Raw genomic sequence first — 18,099 nt, forward strand, 5'->3', positions numbered from 1 at the left:
GAGCACCGAACCGTCTCGGAGCGGACGTCAATTAATTAAACCCGATTCAATTAATAACGGCGATTCATTCGCGATACACTCCGCGACGACAGGGAGATATTATAATTTCTCTGTCAATGTTAATTAATTCCTGTACTAATATATTGATTATTGTTTCGCCCGACTGGTTCGCGAGTTAATTCGCCGACTGTCCTTTGTAAATAGAGACGCCGAATAATGTAAGCACGCATTCGGATGTGAAATACGATTATACAATGGCCTGGGAGAATTTTAACTTTTGACTGCTATATCTATCAAGCGCGTGTGCGAGAAATTTATGATTGCCAATAACAACGGTCCACCGTCGAGACACCGTGTGTGCTGAAGGTGCACGACGATAACGACAAAGAGGATTCGCGTGAAAAAAGGGAAAAAATAAAAGTGTCGTTTCCAGGGCGGCTCTGATGAAGCTTTCCAGAGCATCTGGCACTCTCGTTAGACCCGTCGAGAATTGTTCTGCTGGAGAACGCGTCCTCCAAGACCGAGCCGTGCGCGCGTACCGGGTTATTGGTATTTAAATTTCTTCCATTTCACGGAAATGGCGTTTGTCGCTTGTAGGTTAATTGCACACCTACATGGCCACGTGGGACGTGGTAATTATATTGTCGCCGTGAATGCGAGCGGCTTCGAATGGCGGAGATGATAATAATGGGGTCCGCGGCGCGGCTCGACGCGACAGGACGTCTTGCCAGCGAGAAAAATTGCTCGAGTACCTATTTGTAAACGGGAGTCGCAGGCGGAGCAATGAAATTAGAGCGATGTTTCGATCGCGAGCGATTGCGCTAATTGCCTAATTAGTTCTGTCGCGTAGACCATCGTTCGCGACTTTCCAAGAGGGATTCAGTGGTATAGGAAAGTCACGGGTCGGACGTGCGAGGGCTTGCCTGTGAAGGATTAAAGTCATTTTCGCTCCCAGCGTTTCCCGCATTATGGTAGTCGTTCTAGATATAAAGCTGTCAAGATTTCTCTCTGGCACAAGTTTTCTTTTGTACCTACTTACCAACAAAGAAACGCGACATTGTTAAAACAGGGAAGACCCGTATATATACTGTGTTATTATCATTCTAGACCATGGGACTTCACTCGACAAAAGCTTTTGATGAGTGTTTTACGTGTATTATGCAATTATATTAGATTTATGTGAAACTTTTATAAAATTGAAGGATTTCTTAGAACCAAGAATCAAATAAGTTTGTTTTTTTTTCTTTTTTTAATCGGAGTTATGGCGCTGAATCATTCTTTATGAGTAACGTCACATCGTTAACAATATTGTTCTGGCAAGAATCAAACGGAAAATATAAATACAAATGTCCTGAAAGAATTAAACAAATTTACAGGCTTTTTCATTTTATTTTAAATGAATTCTTTAAAATATTAATCCTAAAGTCTTTGTTCATTTACCTATTATATTACATATCCGAAGAAAAATTGTCATATTTTTATACAAAAAGAAATATATATTTAAATGATATTTTGTTGTGAAGAACATGTAAAATTTTGTGAAAAATTTTTTGTTTCCTAAACATTAAACTTTTTTGTATAGAAAATTTTTTAATTATATAAATTTATTTATTTTTTAACTATCGCGATTTCAGAATTGTATAATACAAAATTTTTTTTGCCAAATTTCTCTGTTCAAAAGGTCTACATTCGATTTAAAGATAACTGTTTTATTAAATAATACTGTATCTTTATAAAAACTAATTATTTTATCATAAATAATTATTTTATTATAAAATAATTCTATATTATATGTAATATTTATTATTTTTTTCATATGATTGTTGTAATAAATATTACCATACGTCGATAGTCAAATTAATTAAGATACTCGGAACGTAGGGAGGTCTAGATTCAAATCCTGGCTAAGGTAATATTTTTTGGAATAAATTCCTTTACACAATTTTTTGAGATGGGAGTATCTTATAGATACTTCTTAGCAGTATTATTTAAAAAATGTTTCATATTTATTTATTATATATAATACATATTTATTTATATATAATATAAAAATTATTTCATAAATAACATATATAATATATATCTAATGAAATAATCTCTTTTATCTATTAAACTATGATTTATTTGCCTTTTAAATTTCTGTAATTTTTCTCACAAAAATTTGTTCAAGTTGCAGCCTGCAATTGGGAATATCTAAATATCACGGCGAAACCTCGTCTTGCTCTCGTTTACTTCGAAAATATTTGCGAGAAGATCGATAGGGTTCATTTCGTGAAACGCTATTTCGTCGGCGTACGTTACGCGAAAACACGCATTACGAGATTAAAACAAACCGAAACAGATAAAAAAACGTGCACGCTTGTGCACTCCTTATTTCGTCTGACAAACAATTTGCGTAGCGATGCATTCGCGTAAACAGCGCACAAGAAAAAAAAAAAGAAAACAATCTGCTAGAAGAATCCGCTGCACTCGATTTGACACGGTTCGAGAGGGTTCCTCCGCAGTTCCTTAGCGCGACAAATCTTTTTTCGAAATTTTTCTAGCTGAGTCGGGAAGGTGGGTCAGGTGCGGGTCGATATTTGTTGGAAATGCGGAGGGACGCGTCCTTACATATTGTCCTGCGTTATCGTCGAAGTTTCCCGGCGTTTTCGATTCTATTCCGCACGTATGCATGCGCTCGTATATCGGGTGAGCAAACGGAAATCTAAGAAAAATTTAATGCTACTCCAAACGCTCGCGTATCTGGAATAAATTGAATCTTTTATAAAAAAAAGGAGGGAAAAAAATAAAAAACTCGATGCTTGTATAAAAATATGAGAGGGCAAAGTAAAATAAAGCAGAGTTTGTACACGTTTGCTTTTATATTGAGAGAAGTCAGAAATACTGATGTTCCACTTTGTTTTTGAATAATATTTCTTAAACGAAAGCTAAAAATAAAATTTTGAAACATGGATATAGTTTTCTAGGTGATATCGTAGTTTTTGTAACATTGTTTCGTATTTTGTAATAATTAATGTTTTGCAACATAACCTAAAAAGAGCGTCTGGACCTCAATGCAATACGAATGATGACAAAATTTACATACAATGTAAAAAAGTATTTAACTGTAAAATAAATTGATGAAATAAGTAATAAAATGTATTTTTATGTAAAAGCAACAATATTTATAAAAGATTATTGTTGTTTAAACAACAATATTTATAAAAGTAACAGAAATTGAACTTTTCCACTTTATACATTTTTTTTTTGGTATTATTAATGTATATTATTATTTGTCGCGTTCAATTTTTCAACGTTATTTTAAAATATTAAAGGAAATGTGAAAAAATTCATGGAATATCTATCGATATTGTAGTAGAAGATGATTTTATAGTTCTTGTCTATTTTTACAAAGAAATGTATCAGTTTACTCCGCACAACGATTTTGTTTCAAATTGTGCTACAAACAAATATGAAAGAGGAGAATGTAAACAAAGTAGTTTTGGAAATCTACAAACATGTAAAATAAAATAATACTATCAATAACCATATAATAGCACAGACTTTCTACAGACGTCCGTGGGATATCCAAATGGAATATTCAAAAGACGTTCTAAGAACATCTTCGGGACATCTTTTGGATAAAGTGTGCTGTCTGAGATAATATTATTTATATTGTTCAAACTCTGCAATTTGTCGAAAAAAATCATTCCAATTTTATTCTTACTTTTAAAAAATTCGTTTTTAGCAGATTTCATATAAAAAAAACCATGTACAAACTATGGGTTTTTATTTCTTTAATTACTTAAGGAGATCATGTTTAGTATTAGTACAGTGTAATATTTAAATTTTGAGATATAAGTAAGTGCCGCTTTAGAAAAGCTACGTCAGTATTTAATTTCCTTTAATTTTAATTATATTTCGTACTTTATGTGTGCCAACACATTCGTAAAGGTACGTCAAGAAGGTAAAGAAAATTAGAGTGCTGAAGAGAGAGAGAATCATGCTTTTGATACCTCGATTATATTAAACGTTAAAATATAATTGGTTAAGAAATCGATTTTGTGATCGTAGGAAATGTTTCGAATAAAGATTTCCTCGAACTTTTCGTTGCATTTTAACGACTATTTTTCGAAATTTTATTTGTGCTTTGCACACCAAGGAGACACGTGCGATTGACGTGCCCCGTCGCGTGAGTCTGACGTTTCTATTTGACCACCCGGTATCAGCGCGGCGGACAAAACTCGGGAGTCACAATCGGAACATATTTTCCAATGCGAGAGATCGGTCCGGGGGATGTCGGCGTACATTCGACGAAAACTTTTGCAGCTCGAGCGCGAGCGGTCTTTCTGTCTTGCAGCGTTTTCCAAAGTACTGCAAGCTATCAGGTAAACACATCCGTTGGATCGACCTACTTGCCAGGATTTAGGGGACGGTTTACTACGATCCATCAATACGGCGGACACTGTCCGACGGATAAAATACTAACGAGAAACAGGGTAAAGACGCGTGAGCGACGATTCATCTTACGTGTAGATGACTTAACGGCTTTATGCCATCTTGATCTAACAATCTAATTACACTCGCGGGACTAATACGTCGTCATCGAGTCAACGAAATTGCGGCAGATCGATAGGCTGCGTGATTTTCAAAAAGTCACGGCAAAACCGAAGAGAAATGGTATAACTGTGATTTTAAAATTTTTGCCAGCAAGAGTAATAACCCGGCGATAAATGTATCAGCCTCCGATATATGCACCTCCGATTTATATGAATGCGATTTTAATATACACAAGGTTGATTAATACTTCGAATCCGGAGAGCGTTTAACATCACGATGGGATTTGCAGTGTACCCCCATCGGACTCAAAGTGTTAATTATACCGAACGACACGAACTAATGGGAGCTATTATCTCGAGGCGTACGAGCATTAAATTAGCGTTAATGATAACCAACTGTCACAATTGATAAATGATCTATTTTCCCTTCTCTCGCAGTATTTTTAGCCTCAAGACTCTGTGCGAGTCTGACAAAGTACAGTTTTTTTATTTAGGATTACGTTGACTTGCGAATTTTCGGACTTACGATGGGTGTGCTAATTGATAAAAAAATTAACTAGTAGATTATAACAAAGCTAATTAAGTACTCGTTGATCAGTGAACTAAATTAAATATTAATTTCATAATATTAAATATTTTGCAACGGATGTGTTGACCTATGATTTAAGCAAATTATAAAATTGAGAAACGAAGGAAAGTTGAAATGAAAAATAATATATAATCAGATTGAGTAAGTTAATATATTTTTAAATTAAATTAAGTTAAAATTAATGGCTTATAAAATTAATTTAGTTACACTAAAAGTTATGTGAACGAAGAACTAATTAAAAGTTACGTTAATATTAAATTAACTTAAGTTAAATTTAAAGTTAATTTTGAAGAGCATTATATTTATATTAAATTAGAAATTCGTAATTTAGTTTGCTCAAGATAATTATAATATGGGTCATCAAACAAATTTAATATTTCATTTGTAAATCAAATTTATATAAAGTGAGAAAGAATATTTTAAAATGTACAAAAAATACAAAAAAGCAACAGAGAAACAGAAGAAAGCTGGATTAGTTTATCTGCTGTGCTACGTAATAGTGATTTAATTAGAGATTCTTTGACGTTTTCGGGGTAATGTAAGGTAACTGCAGATCAGCCTTATTTCTGTGTTTCTAAATAAAGTTTTCTGCAATAAGTGACACCATTTCTTAACTGTCCTTTTAATGTTCTACATGTGTATTGAGTTTTAAAAAATTAGGTGTAGATTTATTCTTACTGTTAAGAAATAGAAATAATTTAAATGTGTAAATTCGTATATTTATGTAAAATAAAAAAGATTTTTTTTCATAATTCAATCTCAACTGAAATTAATGACACACTTTTTTATACTTTGACATAACGAACAACTGTAAAAAAAGAATTGAAAAAAATCAATGTCTGACGTTCCTCGAAGTTTATTTATTAAAGCATGTATTAAATACAGCTTAACAAACAGTTACACAAATATTTTTAATTTAAATGTTTTGCGTTTTGATACTGTAATTTGTCAACTGAAGAAGATCGCATTAAAGATTGTTTGTTTATTGCCCGTGTTCATCAATTTTTGCATGAATAACGTTTTATTTTCATAAATATATGTAAATGTTATTCAATTTACGTAACTCCGTCATACGTGAAGAAATATCTTTAATCAGAATCAGTTTGTAGTAATTAACCGTGAAGGTCCTTTGAAATGGAAGATCAACAAAGGCTAACATTGACACGATTATGGTTATCCAATCTTATTGTTTTTAACAATAGGCTGTCGGACGTTGAATTTCGCGAGGTGGATTATAAGCGCGCGAACTGTATATTTATGAGCTGAATTCTCGCAATGCGATCGAAAAATCGCCGACTCCGTTTAACGTCGAAAGCACTTGACGGCTCCTCGAACTTCTGACCAGGCGAAATCGTCGTTCACCATCTCTCCGTTCGTGTTGTATCGTCCTCGCGGATCGGTGCTCTCTACCGTACAGCCACCACGGTGCTTTCTCAGCATCGAGTCGCGCACTTTTTCACCTTTTGACTGACATCTACACCTATTCCACCGCTGCCACTTCGGCAGCTTCCGAGAAACCACCTTTACGCGGTACCTTCGCGCAGCATCTCGCTCGGTCACCATTTCTTTTATTTGGACAACCGAATTTCCTTGCACCCGTTCTCTTTTTACCCTAGCCACCCTTTTCGCCATTCCATCTCTCTCTCTCTCTCTCTCTCTCTCTCTCTCTCTCTTTCTCGTTCCAGCGTTGCGAACGGCAATGCTCAATTTTTCCGTTTCGTCAAATGATACGTATACGAATGGCGATGGCACAAATCGGAAACTGCTGTTCGCTTCTCCAGCTAAAATAACTTTATTCATTAATACGAGATTTAGTTACGAAAATGGATAATGTTGGCTTGTTGAATGACAATTTTTATTATACTTTAAAAACTTTTTATTATGCCGATCACATTTTCGAAATCTTTTGTACGGTGTATTCGAGTCGTATTGAAATAAAGCAGGAATCAAGTCAGCGAAGCAAAAAATATCGCGGTACTCTTTCAACACATAGAATAGTTCTTTTATCTTTAATGTTTCCCGTTCATTTTATAAACGGAGATCTGCAGTATACGGAAAACTCTGAATAATAACTGTATTTATACATATATGATAGTGTTTTAATACGGTTTTCTCTTTCTCCCCACCCCTTCTTTCGCATCTTGCATCTTTTAATGGAAGAGAGCAACAAAAAAACGCCATATCTCCCGTTTTCGGCGAGAGACAGATATGAATATATAAAATTCCTTTTCCACACGTATGTCTCTGTCTCCCCTTCTCCCTCGTCGATATAAAAAAAAAAAAAAAATAGAAAATTAGATTTTCGACATGATCGATGAGTCCGTGATACGACATCATCGCGTCTCTCCGTCAACATCGATCGGCGATCCATAAAACGTGTGCGAATCGCAGCAGTCGCAGTTTCGCATCGAGGATCTCCTCCGCACTTCGATCGCGGGCTCGCTCAACGACTTTTCCGCGCTACTCGTCGCTAACGTCCTCGTTGGAGGAGCAAACCTGAGCGCGCAACCCCTCTACCCGAGTACGCACCAGCGCACCACCTCTCTCCGCGCGGCACCCTCACCTGGTGCCAGCGACGTTATACAGCGACGGACAGACAGACAGACAGACAGGCACCGACACGAAGAACAACCCTCTCGCACCACCGCGCAGCCCTCTCTTCCTCCTCCGGTCTTCTCCCTCGACGCGCGGCTGCGCAGAGGAACGGCGCGAGGCGTCGGCGTCGACGTCGTCGTCGGCGTCGGCGTCGGCGTCATGCCGGGGGCGTCGCACCATCGTCGTCGGCAGCGAGCGTCTCGACCGAGCGTCGCTTCGTCTCGCCAGGCTAGTATCAAGCCGGGAGCCGTCGAGAGGGTCGATCCACCTCCGGGAATCGGTCTACTGATCGCGACCAACAGCCACGACGACGAGGACGGCGAACGGGGGACTTACGTGGTTCGCGCGCCTTGTCCCGACGTGGACGTTTGTCGGTAGTTTCGCTGAAGCCTCCGGGTGGCGAGAGAGAAAGAACGAGCGAGCGAGCGAGCGCGCGCGTGAGAGAGAGAGAGAGAGACAGAGAGAGAGGGACAGAGAGACAGAGAGAGAGAAGGAAAAATGGAGCGCGCGGCCGGATCGATCGCGATACGAACGGATGGCTGACTCGAGAGTGAACCGCGAGCGAGTAACGTAGTCGTCTGACTCGGTTCCGAGCAGTGGGATCCGTGCCGCGCTGTGCCGGCGCCATTGAACGCCACCACGAGCTCGCCACGGGGAAAACGGCGACGTCGCGAACGTGCCGAGTGATCATCCCCCGGCATCTCTCGCGATTCTGCGTCGCGGACGGCGGAGAGAGAGAGAGAGAGAAATAGTGAGAGAGTGAGAGAGGGACAGGGAGCCTGGTGTGTGGTGAAAGTGCTCATCGCGTGATTAGGTCGAGGTCGTGTCGCTCGTCGCTGGGACCGCTCTCTCTCCATCCCGGTGACCTTCGGTGCCGGGGATGAAGCGCGAAGTCAGGTGACGTTCCACGCGATTCGGACTGACTTGCTCGCGAGCGACGACGCGTATCCCGCCGAAGGAGCCGCGCGGTGAAAGTGTGTCATCGTCGCGACGCGATACAGAAGGTGACTCTCGAGCTTTGGATCGTCACTCGAGCGTCCTCGACGTCGCGGTAGCTGTCTCCACATTGGCGCTACGCGCTAATCCTCTACCTGAGGATTTTTCAAGATACGAAGAGAGCTCCGAGAAACAGGAAGAAACTCCAAGTCCACGTTAATCCTTTTGAATTTTTCGTATCCTTGCCTCCCCGACAGAGATTGCGTACTCTAGACGCTCGAGTACGCGATTGAGACCTTCGCAGCGGGCGACACACACGCACGTGATTTATTTTGTCATCGGTTTCTGAAGAGTCAAACCTTCCTCTTCGCTGGCTGTGCCGTGTCTTCGACGTCACCGACGGAACGAACTCGAGGGGGAAAGAAAAAGAAAAAAAAAGGAAACAGTCGGTCATCTTCGCAAAAATCAGAATCTCGAGGCAATAGACGTGTCCTGTGACGGATTGTGAGGGAAGAAAGTCCGCCGTTTGAGACAAGACGTCGATACGTCATCTGCCCCGTCAAACATACTTCGCATAGTGACTGTGATCGATATCGATTGATTTTCCATAGGAATATGATGTTGGTACAGGGAGATTGAATTCTAGTCCGTGGTCGCGAACCAGCATGTTAAGCAGTAAAATCTAACTGATGTTCTCTGGAGGAAAGTACGTTATTATCCTAGACTGTCCGGTTGATTCTAAATCGTAATATCATAAACGTGCGATCGTAGCGTTTGTTTATGGAGAAACTTGCCGTTGTCAATTGATTGATGTGCACGTTACGTACACGCGCATTAAAGAGAAAAGGATAGTCGCGAATCCTCTCGTCGCGTTCTCGAGTGAGCTTTAGAGTGAGCTCGGGAGGCAATTTACGAATCTTGATGCGTCCAATTAACAGACTGAACTCGCAAGTGAAAACATATCCAGAAATATCGACTTTTTATGAGAATAACGAACGAATCTCGTGCTAATTGAAGTAATTCTATTCGATATAAGATTTAAAAGGGTATCATTTTATGGATAATCATTATCGAGGTTTTTCGTAAGCATTTATCGTTGTAACTTGTCTCGAAAGGGGGAATCCTAGAATTCAATAACAAAGACAAATCGCAATTTGGGACGAACGCGTCGGATCACCATCAAATTGATTGATTTTCAGCGAAACGGTATTTGGGAGGAAACGCAACGACTTTCCCGCCCGATGTGTAACGAGTTTGTTCGGTAAGAGGTCACGCGAGAACTCAAGGAGCCTCCAATCGAGGACACTCGGGTATTTACGCGGCAAAGGGGTAGGTAGAGAGTGGAGTACGCAGGGAGGGAGAGTACGCACGAGCGTACGCTCGCGAAATCGCATATCACACACCCAACCCACGCACGATTCGCGCGTGCGTGCTCACGTGCTCACGGATGCAGCCGGGTGGTGCAACGTGGCCGACGTCACGCACCCACGCCTCGAGCGCCCACGCGAGATGCGTATGAGCGCGTGACAGGTCCTTCGCGCGCGTAACACGAGAACGGAGCGGGATCCAGCGGGAGATCCACAGATCCAAGAGAAGTGAATCATGCGTCCCACGCTTTTGCCGGCGCCGCTGCTGCTGGCGGTGATGCTCGCCTGCCAGGCGGCCTGGTCCTTCCTGCTGGAGGGCTCCGCCACGAGCTACGCGCAATTTCGCAAATGGAACGCCGGCCTGAACGGCACCCTCGAGTTCGAGTTCAAGACCGAGCAGGGCAACGGGCTGCTGCTCTACACGGACGACGGCGGCACCTATGACTTCTTCGAGGTCAAACTGGTCGAGAGCGCTCTCAGACTGAGGTACAATCTCGGCGGCGGGGCGCAGATTGTCACGGTCGGCCACGACCTCGGCGACGGCCACTGGCACAAGGTGCAGATCTCCAGGTGCAACGAGAACACCACCCTGACCGTCGACGGTGTCGGCGCGGTCTCGACGTCGCGCGGCAAGGAGTTCGAGTTCGGCAAGCTCGCCGGGAACTCGGACGTCTACGTGGGTGGTATGCCTAGCTGGTACAACAGCAAGCTGACGCTGTTGGCGCTGCCCAGCGTGATATTCGAGCCAAGATTCAATGGATTTATTAGGAATCTCGTGTATGCCGACGGGGAGAATACTGTGCCCAGGAGGCAGGAGATGAAGAGTCGAAACGCCAAGGTATGCGGAGTATATTCGTCTCTTTTTACCTCCATTCTCGTTCGACGTTACGGCGCGAGACCGTTCGCTTCTTAATTTCTTTCGACTGAGGAGATATATTAATGCGAAATTCTAAGGAAAGTACACAAAATTCTAAATGCGAACATTCTAAATCCAGATTCGTGCCGTTTTGCTTCGTCACAGCGTATTAGAGTGCCCAAATATAGATCGTCTTCCTCTAATATTTGTAGAAGCTTCGTTTCAAACTGTATACACGTACAGTTACGGAACTAGTTGTCTGGACACGGGGTATTGGAAGTTTACCTTATTCTATTCTGAGAGAAGAAAAATTCTTGCACCTGCCACAATTTAACTATAATTCGTAGCTATTTTCGGTGCCAATATATTTATAATTGTTTTAACTATGCAAATTATAGTTATTAGTTGTTATTACTACATAAGTAGTGTGCGAATGTTAAAGAAATAGTTAAATTTATTATAATTGTCATAGCAATTACCACATAAAAATGTTTATTTTATTTCTACCATTCATATGAGGCACAATGGACGACAGTCTGATTGTGAATGCCGCGAGTGGATCTTCAGTAAGGAGGACTTGCTTCCTCTTGTCAATAATAGTTACCATTCATAACTTGATCATTATTTTAAATTATCATAATTTATTGTACAATTTTTATAGTAAAATTGTACAATACTGTAAATTGTACAAAATTGTAAATATAAGGTTATTATTATTAACATTATAGCAATAATATTTATAAAAATGGATCTTTTATTTATTAATTATTTTATCGTGCAATTATAGTTATACGTACTAAATACTTCTTTTCTTAGTACAAATTTTTACATATTTTAATTGTTTAAGGAAAATTTGATTAGAAAATGAACATAAAACATTTATGCCAGTGAGATAGATTTTAAAAAGCATTCATTGAAAGTTAATTGTTTCAAATTAATAAGATTTATTGGCTTGTTAACGAAATTAGATCGAAAGATGTCTTTAATTAAATAATAAAATACTTTATCTCTGTTTTACTTAAAATGAAAATGTGCAAAAGATGGCGAAATTATGGCGGAATAATATTAAATATATTTAATTTATTAGCTGCAATTATTTTATCATCCAATTACAGTCACAAGTAGCAAACACTGAGAAAAAAGTGTTTGGTATTTGTGTCTATAATTGATGAAATATTTATGGTCAAGAACTCCATTTTTATAATTTTACATATAATGTATTAGTAATTTTGTTTACGGTTTTACCAACTATAAAAAAATTTATATAAATTATGATAATTTCATACATTAACGTAGTAAAATTTTGTGATATTTGTCAAGGCGGTAAAGATAAAAAAAAAAATATTTCTGTACACCAAGGGAAAAATTCCTAAATTTTAATATTTATTTAAATAGTACTAATAAAATTTTTACTAAATGTAAACATATATTTATTTGCGGAAACCACTAATTTAATTTAAACTTTATTTTTTTATACTTAGAGTAGATATTTATATATTGTAAGTAAATGTTTCATTAATATTATTCAAATAAATATTTATTAAAAAAAAGGTTGTTTTTTTAATGTGTATTAAAATCACAATTATAGTAAGTACTGTTTTTTTTCAATATTTACTTATTATTTGCATAATAATAATATCTAAAAACTCTAATTTGTATAGTTAAAACAACTGTAAATATATATTTAAAATGAAAAAAAAACTATGAATTATAATTAAATAATAGCAATCGCAATATGTATATATTTTTTCTTTTTCTTGCCGTAAATAATCTTATATACAGTCATGAATATAATTGTCCAGACAAAGGATATTGTCAACCTCTTGTTACATCTCAAATCTAAAACATACTTTTGATGGAATTGCGTCACTGGCAAAGGTTTTCACTTCTGACTCAGTTTTCTTTGAAAAAAATTTATAATATATATAGTATTTAGTGAATTTGTAGCATAAAATAAATTTTCGAATTCTAACAATTTAGTTTCGTGACGGTAATTAATATAAAAATGATAGTATTATCGATATTACAGAAAATTATGTTGCATTCATGTATTTCCTTTATTGTTTCCTCAGTCGTTCGTAATGTATCGTACGGTCCAATTTTTTTTTTTTTACGCGTACTTCTTTGCGAAGTGCTACATTTCCGTAATGTACGTGACCGAAATAGAAGAGAAAGGGTCGTTCGCTCCGAGATCGAAGGTCGCCGGCAAATTGGGAGGGTGCCAATCACGAGTTATCGGACAGTCTGATTTTGTTAACAGGCCGCACATCCTATCGGCGATTAGACCGAAAGGCAGAAGAATCAAATTCGTTTATCTCAAGATTCATGACGTGGAACAAATTGTTTATCAATCTGATATTTCTCCAGCGCAGCTGAATTATACCGCGTCGGGGCATCGGGGTGCATCGAGGCACATCCTTCTCTCGAGGATTGCACAATATCTTTTAATTAGTGCGATAATTAAAGCGACGCGAGCAAAGTTTCATATTTAAAATTCTTTCGTCTTCTCAAACAGCTTGATCGGCAAAGAAATTTATTTCTTATTTCTCGCAATCGTTTTTTCACATACTTTTTCATCCCCCTTTCGCAGTTTCGTATCCTGTATTAACGTTGCTACAACGTGGAATGCGGATCGCGGAAGTTGTCTTCCATCAAAGAATCGATACACGCTGGTCAGAACAATGCACGTTGTATATCCAGCGGTGTCATTGGCCGTGTGCAACACCGCGCGGCCGATAGCTGAGTCAGGTTCATCGAGAGATTCCTCTTGATGCGCGCCACGCGAAAAGCGCGTGCGTGCGCTTCGTCAGCATAAAACCCTGACTTTCTCTGGCGCGAATCGCGTACACAAGGGACTAAAAATAAATCTCTCCCATTTAGAAAGAAAGAAGATCCGCCCTCCTCGCTTCTCTCTCCCCGCGCTATTTCATCGCTCACTTCCGACGATCGATACTCCCTCCATCCTCGTCCGGAGGCAACATCTTTGGGACAACAGCGCCTTTACTACCCCCGATTTTTTGTGCGTGCGATAATTAGCAGGCGAATAATCCGTTCCCGGACAAAAGTTCAGCACCTTCCGGGTTACTCTTCCCATTCTCCCGAAGCGCTTGTCTACGAAAGGATCTGTTTAATTGTTGAGTGTATTATTCAGGAACTGAAAAGATCCATTAATACATTTCTTATGATATTACGTAAAGCGCGTTCCGCTTTCTATGTCTAGTTAAAAATTAATATCTGCGAAATAAAGGTTTTATTCCAATTTCTGGCACTGCAATTCTCAATTTTAATCGCTTTACTGTTACCATTGCTTTAGTGATGCATTAAAGGACGTATTACAACTATTTTCGAAGTAATGAAAGATTATTGATATATATAAAAATTACATATTATTTTGTGAATAAGCAACATTTATTTATTAATTTAACTTTATTATTACTATTGAACAAAAATAAATAAATAAATAAATGTTTTGTTTAATAGAAGATAAAATGCTATAAACACAATATTTATACGTATACAGTTTTATTTAAAATATAAATATTAACACATTTGTAAAAATGAATGTAATACGTTCTTAATTTGACAATGGCTTTGCCAATGTCAATATCAGCGCGTTAGCTTGTTTAAATGAATTCAGACGAGTTTCTTTCGTTTTCGTACATTCTACACGTTTCGCTTCAGTGCGCTTGTCTGCTGGCACCCCATGGCAGAATTTACTATGTGTTAGAGCGGGGCTAAGCTCGGTTCATATTTCTCCCAATGGCCGTCTGCCAAGAATCCTCCGTCTACTCTTCGGATATGTATCCCGCTTTATTCAAGTATCCCCGGAATCTTGTATCCCATTCCGAAAGTAATCTCGTTGTATTTAGCAAATAGCGCTCGGGCGTGCTTGTTATTCTCGCGATGACAGCCGACATCGCTAGTTGACATTTCGATATCGGGGGGGATATACAGATTTACGCTTCGTTTTTATGCATACAAACGTTCTTCATGTTTAATTATTCAAGCAGTACGAAGGTACATTTACATACATTTTGAATTTTACGCCTAAGTATTTATCTTAATCTCCTCGCTTCCCACACTTATTTTGGCTACCTTTCTCCCCTTCTACAGGTTTGTCGAACCCTCTGTAACTTTGGCACGCTGTACCTCTGAAGAGAAAATATATTTTTTAGCTCATAACATATGTCGTAATACCTCGGAGGCTGATAAAGATGATAAATGAGACCTGAATCAAAAATATTTTCAAGTATAATAATTACAATTAAGGAGAAATTGTGCTGCAAAAATTTGCAACAAATGAGTACTTTGGATAGTTAAAGTTTTTTTTGAACTTTAATTCTAGTTTTTAATTTATATTATAAAATAGTTATAATAATGTAAAAAAAACGCATAGGGTACGTCGTATTCATTTATGGGATAATAACATAAAAAAAAATAGTAATAAACATAATATTAAAAATAGTAAACGGAAAAAATTAATTGCAATGTTTGAAAAGCGTTATTTTAATACACGAAAAGTCACTCCAGACGATTGGCTGCCACTACAAAAACCCATTGTTTAAAGGGTCAAGAGTAGTTTCCCAACGGGGGCGTTATCGCCTACCGGTGAGCGCTGAGATCAGGAAAGCGGACATTGCTTGTTCTAGGAACAGTAGGGGAGCGTTAAGGAGTAAGTGGACAATAAGGAGGCACTAGACAAATTACTAGCGTCCCATCAGGCCCAGGTTTTTCATTAATAACAATTTTTTAACATTTTTTAATTGATTTGGTATTATTTTCTCATGTTGTTTGTTGCTTTATTTTAACAAATAGTTTATTTCAGTTTCTAATAATTTTTTATTTTTTTTACATTCAACCTAACTTTAAGATTCAAAATTATACAACTATACACTTGGAAATTTTGACAAAGGATAAAGTCACCCATTATGAGATAGGTTCCTAATATGAGGTAGCAAGATTTCTGCTACATTAATAAACGCATGTGGTTGCTACCAAGCATAAACTTATTACTCTTGGGGTGAAACCTATTTAGTAAAAGTCCTCATTAAATCATGCGTGCAGAAATTCGTTGATGAAAAAATTTTTTGAAATTGGATGTCAAGATTTATTGAGATGAGTCTTTAAACCTTGTCTATTGTGAAATAAAAAAATGTTTGATAACAAATTCTGCATGCAATGATAGAGTAAAGTCGTATTAATAGAAAAATACGGGATGTGATGATTTGATTAATCATAAATATTAGATTTGGTGATCGTGAAACCACAAAGCGTGGAACTCGTAATATGAGACACTCAAAAATCTCCATTTATTATTGCATATTCTGACTTCGAGAGCTTTCCAAAATGTTATAATAAAGTTTTTTGTTAAAGACTTTTGAATTATAAGGCTTAAAAGTTATGGCTTTCAGCATTAGCAATGAGACTTTAAAATATCTCAAAGAGAATAGATTTTGGAGAAAAATGTTACGTACGAAAGTTTTTTGAGTATCAAAAGAGCCATTTGATTGGTCAACTAGATTTTTGGAGTTTGGAGCTTAGTAAGGTCCTACCTAGTAAGGTCTAAGTCAATAAGACTCATCTCGTATAAAAAAAGTCTTTGTGTCTCAGAGAAACTCTTTTTTTTTAATTAGAAAAATCGGCAATTTTGATAAAAAATTTTATATACAACAAAGTATAAATATTATTGGTTGCTAATTTTTGGCAATGAAACTTAAGTATATTTACTATAATTTGGATATAAAAATAGGAGTTAATGGTATAAATTAAATAAATTATGAGCCTTTAAAGAAACGTATCTCATAATGGCGACTTTACCCTATACAGAAATAGTTTATCCGAAAAATGCTGAACAAAAAAAAAAAAAAATTGAAAAGAGGGCGGTGAGCCAAAGAAGGTTGAGAAGCTATGGGGTTAAGTAAGGCGTAAGTGTTCGTAAATTTAGTCACCTTGCTGCTCGATTGGTCACACGCGGTTACGAGGCGCGCATCCGTTTACGATTAGATAAGGCGACAAATCGAGAATATCCGTCAGGAGGATCGCCATGCGATTGCCAGTACAACGATGTAACCCGGTCGACGTTATCGTTCTCCGTATCATCCATACGTGACGTTTACGGCAACGCAGACAGATAACGCAGATTTATCGGGGCGCAAGAAATTGTGAAATAAAACACGTTATTATTTAATTACCACCTTCCTCCCACACGAATACGGAAATGTATAATAATTTCTGACAGTTACTGTCTGAAATTTATCGAAACATTTCACTAATTATATTAATAAAGAGACGCTATGCAAGCAGAGTGTTGCAAACTCATCATTTTCAAGTTTCAAATGTACGCGGAGTGAAGATTCGTACATTGTAGCTCAGAACAGCTCCAATTATCATTCTTCAATGGACTCTCTCTCTCTCTCTCTCTCTCTCTCTCTCTCAAATCCATTCTTGATTTCCTCATCTGTCTGAAATTTATCAACACATTTCGCTAATTATATTCATAAAGAAATGCTGTGCAAGCAAAAGCTCGCAGACTCATCGTTTTCACGTTTCCAAGTGTACGACGTGAAGATCCGTACATTGTAGCGCGGAACAGCCCCAATTATTATTCTTCAATGGACCCTTTCTTTCAGATCCGTTCTTGATTTTCTCATTACGGCGCGCGCTCGCGTTTTACATTGTCTCCCATTACGTGAGCGAGGAGAGGATAAACGAGTTACGCTCGGTAGAAAATCACCATTTCCGCGCGAAACGCCTCTCCGACCGCGGTTGCTCCGCACTAATATTATTTTTCTGTCGTTAACGTTGTAATGTACGCGCGGCACGGAAAGCGATTATCGGACGTACGGGGGAGTAAGCGCGATCAGCGCCTGGGCTACTGCTGTCGTAAATGACTGTCGTGGAAAAAGCGAGCAATTACTCGTAGGAAGCAATTATTCCGTACCTGTTACACCTTCGCCGTGACTGTATCGCGTAGAGAATGAATTAAACAGTCGGTGAGTAAAGAGAGAAAGAGAGAGAGAGAGAGAGAGAGGGAGAACTTGGAAAAGATTATTTATCGCGCTGTGTATAACGACATTAGAACAATGTCGCTAAACGTAAAATCGCGCTGGAATTAGCGTAATGCAGTTAATTTCCACGGAATTTAAGACTCACGCGTAAAAAGTTGATTATTCGAATTGATTAGTTTGCTCTAAAAAATAAAAAATAAAAAATTGCGTA

The 18,099-nt window shown here is 38.2% G+C and overlaps 1 protein-coding gene across 6 annotated transcripts in view; it reads left to right on the forward strand.

Moving 5' to 3' along the window:
* The window catches only part of LOC105196291 (neurexin-3), a 502,597-nt gene that overhangs the window by 101,343 nt on the left and 383,155 nt on the right, over positions 1–18,099 (forward strand). For 3 of the 6 annotated variants that reach the window (XM_026137068.2, XM_026137069.2, XM_026137071.2), the window contains exon 1: positions 7,864–10,863. The exons of 2 other annotated variants lie outside the window; for them this stretch is intronic. In XM_026137068.2, coding sequence (XP_025992853.2) covers positions 10,261–10,863 — 603 coding nt within the window. In that variant the 5' untranslated portion in view covers positions 7,864–10,260. Of the gene's footprint in view, positions 1–7,862; positions 10,864–18,099 lie in introns of those variants that run through there. One more of the 6 variants, XM_026137067.2, reaches the window with a different exon arrangement.

The sequence above is a fragment of the Solenopsis invicta genome, chromosome 4, assembly GCF_016802725.1.
Source record: "Solenopsis invicta isolate M01_SB chromosome 4, UNIL_Sinv_3.0, whole genome shotgun sequence".
NCBI lineage: Eukaryota > Metazoa > Arthropoda > Insecta > Hymenoptera > Formicidae > Solenopsis > Solenopsis invicta.